General features: G+C 34.6%; 1 protein-coding gene across 2 annotated transcripts; it reads left to right on the top strand.

Annotated features, from left to right (window-relative positions):
* The first annotated feature begins 1,402 nt into the window (after positions 1-1,402).
* LOC107955541 (3-dehydroquinate synthase homolog) lies at positions 1,403-4,516 on the top strand. 2 transcript variants are annotated; one of them, XM_016891333.2, is made up of 10 exons: positions 1,403-1,646; positions 1,757-2,013; positions 2,532-2,698; positions 2,919-3,017; positions 3,137-3,205; positions 3,275-3,415; positions 3,503-3,592; positions 3,829-3,996; positions 4,108-4,186; positions 4,277-4,516. In XM_016891333.2, the coding sequence occupies exons 1-10, from the start codon at positions 1,582-1,584 to the stop codon at positions 4,402-4,404; spliced, it is 1,263 nt and encodes a 420-aa protein (XP_016746822.1). In that variant the 5' UTR covers positions 1,403-1,581; the 3' UTR covers positions 4,405-4,516. The 2 variants fall into 2 exon arrangements, with proteins under 2 accessions (XP_016746822.1, XP_040972738.1); XM_041116804.1 differs by having other exon boundaries at positions 1,478-1,646; positions 3,341-3,415.
* Positions 4,517-8,155: the final 3,639 nt, after the last annotated feature.

The following is an 8,155-nucleotide window of genomic DNA, read 5'->3' as shown; positions in this document are numbered from 1 at the left end:
ATTTCCAATATCTGGGAGCAAATAAGGAGGAGAAGAGAGAAAGTGAAATGGGATAAGCAGGTGTCGCATGCTTGGAATATACCTAAGCACTCCATAATCACTTGGATGGCAATTCTTGACAGATTGCCTGCTAAGTAGAGGCTTATTTCTATGGGGCTTCATATTGAAGGAAGTGTTTTTTGTGGCTATGAGCTTGAGTCCAGGAACCATCTATTTTTTGAGTGTGTGGCAGAAGGTATTGAAACTTGGTTGCATTCATAGATGTGGAGGTAATTGGGATCATTGGCTCCGATGGGCATTGACAAGGTTAAAAGGAAAGTCCCTTCTTACTCTTATTTTGAAACTTGCATGGAATGCTTTTGTCCATCTTATTTGGGCAGAAAGAAATAGGAGGCAGTTCACAAGTCAGCAGGTTAGTGACCAGGATATTGTAAATAGCATAAAGAGTATTGTACAGATGAGATTGATAGGCAAAAATATTATTAGGGATGATGCTTAATATTAGACTGTGTAGGAGTTGGAGATTTCTTGACTGATTCTTTTACTCTTTGATGTAGCAGATTACTGCTTTCTTTGGATAATCCAAAATCATTTATCCAAAAAAGAGTGTAAACGAAATTGAAAAGTTTTATTTTGATTAAATTTGATTTTAACAGTTTTAAATTTTTTATTTAATTTTAATTTAAAAATATCACTACTCACAAAAAAATTGGCTAAGAGATTTTTTTCACTAGCAGGATAATTTGGGTAACGGGTATAGTTTAGTTACTACTTAGAGTAACAAAGTATAATTTAGGTATTATTTGCAACAAAAAAGAGTTAAATAATTTTTTGATGCTTGAATTTGACGACTATTCTCACATCGGGATTGAATTTTTTTTTGTCCAAATTAAACATTGAACTTGATAATTGTTACCACATTAGGGCTTGAACTTTTTTGTCTAAGTTAAGCCTCGAACTTGATAATTGTTCCTATATTTGGGTTTTTAACTTTTTTTGTACCCAAGTTAGTCTTTGACATGTCCTTAAAAACCTTAAAGTTTGAGTCTTAAATTGGGAATAATTGTCAAGTTTAAGGATTAACTTGGATAAAAAAAAAATTTAAGCTTCAATGTGAGAATAATTGCCTAGTTCAAGTCCTAATATAGAAACAATTATCAAGTTTAAGGCCTAGCTTAGAGAAAAAGAAATTCAATCCTCAATTCAGAAATAGTTATTAAGTTAAACTCCCTAATAGCGATTAAACCTAAATTATTTTTTTAATATCATGTATAGTTTAAGTACCAACAAAAATATAAATTTAACCTCTAATATTTGGCACTTATTCTTTTTTAAAGTCATTTTGGCCAATTTTTAAAATTTAAAAATTTAAAGGTTGAGGGTTAAAAGTTTGAGTGCTAAATTTACGTTTATGAAAAAAAAAAAACCAAAAATTTTGCTGATCTAAGTGAAACTGTGAAAGCCCACTCCATTCGGATTCAATCTGGACCAATCCCTGCAATCAAGTCCAAATTCGACCCCAAAATCAAAATTCACTTCATTACTCCAAAGTCGAAACATGACCATCGTGTTAAAAGGACGATGGCTTCGCTGTCCTCTGCTTCTGTCTCTCTTGTCAGAACCCCAACTCACCTCCCCTGCTTCAGGTTCTCATATCTTCACTTCAATTGTCTTTATATTCTCTCTTACAAACCCTTCTGAGTGTCATTTCTTTATCTTAATTGAGCCAATGAGATAAAAGTTGGAAACTTTGCAGATCAAATCATGGAAAGGTTCAGTCTTTGAACAGATATAGCAAAACCAAGACAACCCATTTGAGTATTAATTCAAGTCTTCGAATGTGTTCCATTGCTGCTTCTGATTCGCCACTCTCTACGTCAATGTATGAATTATCATCCAAGAAGGTATGGATTTGGACTGAAAACAGTCAAGTAATGACTGCTGCAGTGGAAAGAGGATGGGATACCTTCATCTTTTCTTCACTGAATCAAGGGCTTGCCAATGAATGGTCAAGTAAAGTAATTCCAAACTTAATCATCGTTGTTCCCTTTTTGTAATTTTTGCATTAAAATTGAATTTGATTGATGTTTTTTTTAGGTTAAAGACTTAAAGATATGGTTTGTTTCATACTATGTTACTTGGACTACGGATAGAAATGGTCAAATTTTGTAAGTTCTCAACGCATTTTGGTGGTAAAAGGCCCCTTGCTAGAAGTCGGACCCTATTAAAAATTTTATTCATTTTAAAAATTGGCCTCATGGCATACCACGTCATTGTCCGATTATTATGTCAGCTTTGTCAGTCTTTAACGGTATAAAAGATGAAATTTTTTAAGTAGGGAGAGCAAAATGTAATCTGAGGGTTTTCATAGTACTTTTACCCATTTTGGTGCAGTTTGGATTGATATCCCTGTATTCATACAATTGAAGCGACATGGATTTCATATAGTGATAATGAAGTAAATGGTGTGGGGTTTTAGTTAAAGACTTTTATTGATTGATTTTCTGGGAGTTTTGTTGTTGAATTTACAGAAATTGCATTGATTGATCCTCTTTTCATTAAAGAAAGAGAGATTTTCGATAATGCCGGCGAAAGAGTTGCTACAATTTTTCAGGTTTCAACTCCCTCAGAGTTAAAGAAGCTCCACCCTGAGGCTCATCATGTAGAGAATGTTGTTATTGATTTACTAGATTGGCAGGTATGAGTGTCAGTGTTCGTTATGAATATGCATCATTCTAAACTTGTCTTGAAGTAATTTATTTGAACTATGTGTTTGAATTTGCATCCATTATGATATGTATTGCTCTTTATGCTTGGCTAAAGTTTAGTTCTATTTCGTTCTTCGGAAAAGTAACTAAATTTTTATCTCATCTATATATCACACTTGCAAAATGTCGTAATCTTGTTTATTTTTCTAGGTGATTCCTGCAGAAAATATTGTGGCAGAGTTCCAAGGCAGTAAAACGACTGTGTTTGCTGTCTCGAAATCACCTGCTGAAGCACAACTATTTCTCGAGGTATTCACGAGTTATCTTAGAAAATACAAGTATATCTTTGCAGCATTTGTGTTCCTTGTATATAGTCAAGTTGGATTTTCAATTGCATTTTCCATTCCGTAACTATCTTTTCGTTGTAGGCCTTGGAGCATGGACTTGGTGGGGTTGTTTTAAAAGTTGAGGTTGTCAAAGCTGTTCTTGATTTGAAGGTAAACTGCTCTAGTTCTGCATATTTGAGTTTATTGATGGTTGTTCCTTAACATGCTTTAAATTATCAGGAGTACTTCAATAGAAGGAATGAAGTTCACAACAGATTGAGCTTGACAAAAGCTACTATAACTCAGGTTCATGCAGTCGGAATGGGTGATCGGGTTTGTGTGGACCTTTGTAGTCTCATGAGGCCCGGTGAGGGACTTTTGGTACGCACAAAATCTTTCTTATCCATAAACTATCTTGGGATTCAGATGTTTCTGCTCTTATTAAGTGTAAGAACCACCATTCGACAGGTTGGGTCATTTGCTAGAGGACTTTTTCTTGTTCACTCGGAATGTTTGGAGTCGAGTTACATTGCAAGTAGACCTTTTCGAGTCAATGCTGTAAGTTTTGCCTTCACGCTTGGTTACAACTGTAGAAGAGATCTCTTTAGCTTACGCTAGAGATTCCAAAAATGTCATGGCAGAGAGCAGCCGATCATTTATCAGAGCAATTCACTTAGTTTTCATCTTTTCTTCTGAGTTCGGATATATCCAGAGGCATTTTCATGCCTTGCTTATCATGAAGTGTTACTTCTATAATGCAAATTCTTTGAACAAGATCTCATGGAAATATGCAGGGGCCTGTGCATGCTTATGTAGCTACCCCTGGAGGTAAAACAAGCTATCTTTCCGAGTTAAAAGCGGGCAAAGAGGTGATTGTGGTCGATCAAACAGGCAAAATGCGAACAGCTATTGTCGGCCGTGTTAAGATTGAGACCCGACCATTTATCCTCGTTGAAGCAAAGGTTTGTTTATCTCATACTCTTTCAACTTTTGGGTTTGCAACGATTAGAATGTTCATATCGAACTCGATATTCAGTATCCTAGATGCTACTCTATTTATTCTTTTGCTGCAGATAGATGCAAATGATCAAACCGTATACAGCATTCTTCTGCAGACTGCCGAAACAGTTGCGTTGGTTTGTCCGCATGAAGGTTTGCTTCGAAAGTCCATTTAGTTTCTGTTGGATGTTACGGATAGTGCTTATCATACCAGTTTAAGCTTTTCCGATCTATGATTCACAGGTAATAGAACGCAAAAGACTGTGATTCCTGTGACCTCCCTGAAAGCTGGGGACGAAGTTTTGCTAAGGCTACAAGGTGGGGCTCGACATACCGGAATAGAGATAAAAGAATTCATTGTCGAAAATTGAATGAATGAACAAGATGATGTTGATGGTGTAATTTGTCCATTTTCCAGGATTGTTTTCATCCATTTGAACGCCTTCAGATGAATTATAAATGTCAACAAGTTCTTCAATGGCATATGATATGTTTGATAAATTCTTTTTTGAGTTGAAATATTCATCAAGTCTTGTTGAGTTGTAGTGGTTTATTTCAAATAGAAAAACTTCCTATTTAGAGTAGGAGTGGGGTAGACGGTACACCTTAGTATTCTTATTAGAGTTGCTGCCTCTTTCATGTTATATGAGGGGTTTTGGGTCTCTCTCACATAGAGTCAAATTATGATTACTTCTTGAACCTTTTGACCTAGTATTCTATAATATGATCCAACTCGATTTGATTTTTTTATTTTCTAAAATAAATTTTAATATTCTACACTAAATTTTTTCATCTCTATTTTGCCCTTAGTAAAATTTTGACGATTTTACCCTCGATAAATTTTTTGATGATTTTATTCTTAGTAAAATTTTGAGAAAATATGTTCAATATTTCATATCTCAATATGTTCACTATGACTGAATGATTTATTTTCATTTTTGGGCTTCAAAATAGATCAAAAATATAAATTCATTCTTTTGATTATTTTTAAGGAATATATATAGGATTGCAAATAGATCATTTCCATTTTCATTTTTGGAAATTTACATTCATTTCTAAATGATTCCATTTTTTCATTTCTAAAAAAAAAACATAATCATTTCTGAGTGTTTTTCATTTCTCTTTTCCTATTTATTTTGTTCATTTCTATTCAAATTTGCAATTCAAATCTTTTTTTCAATGAGCTAGCGGAGGGACCGATTGGAGATATGTAATTAGGAATCAAATGATTTATAATTAAGTTCTAACTTTTTCGCCTATTAATTATAAATTTATTTAGTCACGAAGTCATTCCACATAGTATCGTGACTGAGCTATCCCCAATGACATACCCTTACGAAAGCAACTACTCAGTGCTCTTCTAATGACCTTGTCATAAGTATGTTACCCTTATCAGATATCATTGATCTCTTTGGGATAATATTCGTTCTCCCAATATGATTTTATTTTATCTTATGGTAACCATTACATCTTCTTTCATAAAAAGTCAATTACTATTGAATAGTAATTAAGTCATTCATCACAAAGACGAAAGACCCATGACCAAGTTTACTTTTCATCAACCATGTAATGCCAATGGGAGGTCATCATTTATCCATGTCTCGGACCATGAATTTCACTATTCTGAATGACGTTTCGTACTGCAGAAGTCGTACATCCAATGCACTAACTTTCTGTTCCTTATCTATTCAAACTCAAGCTTTTACTTACATCAAAATGTACGAGTCACGCATACATAGTCTGCCATCCACTCAGGATTTAGGTATGCCACACTATGAATGTCACAAGAGAATAAATCCACAAACGGATTCAAGATCTTTTCTATTTGGGTCCAGTTCGATATACTGTCAATCTAGTTAGTCACATCTATCTCTTTATCTTCTGGGGGTCATTCATTCCAATGCCCAAGACAATACATCTCCCCAATTGGACTTGATAGACGACATATTAGTCTTTCAATCGGTTTCCTCATTTTCAATTAGACTAGAGACATGTTTAGGTTCATCTACTAATGCAAACTGTCTTTTTGTATTACGATCCGACCATATAATACCACTTAATATTAGTTAAATATTAGACAACCAATAAGCAATAATTGCTTCCATTTTGCTTTACACGTGCAAAAATCATAGTGAGGACAATATACAAAATATTAGTGTAGTTAATAAATAATTTATTAACAAATTTGTTTTAAAAATTATAAGTATACTTAGATGAAAATACTACATTTAGTGTAGCAGATCTAATAATACCAACCTTGTAAAAACAACTCACAATCCGCATAGAGGAAGATACCCTGGCTTGAGGCACCTTTTTAAATAACGAACTACTCAAATTGCCACATCCTAATGCTCTTGCTTAGGGTGTTGCATAAATTGAGATAAAACATGCACATAGTATGCTAAATCTGGACGTGTAACAGTCAAATAGATAAGGTGACTCATTAATCGCTGACAAGATTCAAGATCTGTAATCAATTCTCCTGTAGCATGTGCAATTTTCATAGGGCTAGAACTTTAGTTTCACAATCCATTCGACCTTAGGTGGGTCTATCTTTTCAAATACACCTAAGTCAGCATAACTACCACAAAGTGAGGATTCTCGTAAAATTCCTCCAAGGTACCAATTTATATAGTGGAATTAACTTAAGCTAAAAGAATGCTTAAAAAATAAAATAGCCACAGAAAAACAATGCACAAGAAAAGTTTGAGTAAATGCTCTCAATTTAATATTCGCTCTCAAAGAATCTAGAAATGATGGATGATTTACAACTGAGGAGGAGACTCTCTATTTACAGTTGAGCTCCCCCAAATCCAACGGTCTAGCAAAATTTACATCGACGGACGAGATGAAGCCTATCCCTACAATTAATGGATTTACAAGATTGCATAATGAAATTAAATCTAATCTTATTAGAAATGATTCCCCTCAATCTTTTAAGATTAATTTCCTTATTGACCAAGGTAGCCTAACTTTTTATATCTACTTCATTGGGCCACCTAGGCTTCAAATGGACTGACTCTCCATCAGTTCTTTGAATTGGGCCAGTTCTATTGGGTCAAATGATCTCCATCTAACTGATAGACCTCCATGGGACAAATTTTGTTCGATAGTTATGGGCTTTGAACTACGACTCGTGACACAAGTCTGTGGTTTTGTTCAATTAAAGAGCCAGTTGATTTGGCTCCCAATAATCGTACCCCAGAAATAATATCAAGGGCATACTTACATTAACACAAGAACAAACCTTGAGCACTACGAGCAACCTCAATACCCAAAAAATATTTCAATACTCTGAGGTCTTTCATATTAAAACAATTACTAAGATAGACCTTAAAAAGCTTCAATGCAGTAAAATCATTACTAGAAATGATCAAATCATCGACATACACAAGCATATTAATCTACATAGCACCCTAGTATATGTAAAAAGGTAATAATCAAAGTAAAATTGTAGGAAGCCATACCCCTTTAGATCCATAATGAGCTTGACAAACCAACAATAAGGTGTTTGTTTCAAATTATACAAAGATTTTCGAAGCCTACACATCGTACCCGAATTCGAAGTGTTAAACCTAGGTGGAAGTTTCGTATATACCTCATCATTAAGATCACCATGTTGAAAGGCATTGTGAACATCCATTTGATGAAGCTCCCAATTCTTTGATGCAGCAATGGCTAAGAAGGTTCAAACAATCACCATTTTTTCCATCAGAGAAAAGGTCTCATTATAATCGATTCCTTCAATCTGATGATTGCCGAGGACATCTAAATGAGCCTTCAATCTCTCAATGGTACCATCAGAGTTGTATTTTATCTTGTACACCCATTTGCTATCCATAGCTTTCTTTCCAGGAGGAAGAGACTCTATAGTCCATGTGCCATTAGCCTCCAAAGCCCGAATCTATTTTTCATAGCACTATGCCACCTCGCATCTCTCATAGCCTCCTTAAAAGATTGTGGCTCTACCTCTGCAGTTACTGCTACAAGAAAATTTTTATGTTTCGCGATAAATTTGTCACAATTAACGTAATGCGCTATAGGAAAAGACATACCTGAGGAAGGAGAGGAAGCGAGTGATACAGGAGATGAACTTTTCTTAATTATTGTATGTGTCAAAAA

The sequence above is a fragment of the Gossypium hirsutum genome, chromosome A07, assembly GCF_007990345.1.
Source record: "Gossypium hirsutum isolate 1008001.06 chromosome A07, Gossypium_hirsutum_v2.1, whole genome shotgun sequence".
NCBI lineage: Eukaryota > Viridiplantae > Streptophyta > Magnoliopsida > Malvales > Malvaceae > Gossypium > Gossypium hirsutum.
This window is presented reverse-complemented; position numbering and strand designations above follow the sequence as displayed.

Excerpts from the sequence above, each read along its gene's own strand:
- LOC107955541 (XM_016891333.2), top strand. The coding sequence starts at position 1,582 with ATGGCTTCGCTGTCCTCTGCTTCTGTCTCTCTTGTCAGAACCCCAACT. Across the intron at positions 3,018-3,136 it reads AAGCACAACTATTTCTCGAG|GCCTTGGAGCATGGACTTGG; the intron begins GTATTCACGAGT and ends TTTTCGTTGTAG. Across the intron at positions 3,997-4,107 it reads TTATCCTCGTTGAAGCAAAG|ATAGATGCAAATGATCAAAC; the intron begins GTTTGTTTATCT and ends CTTTTGCTGCAG.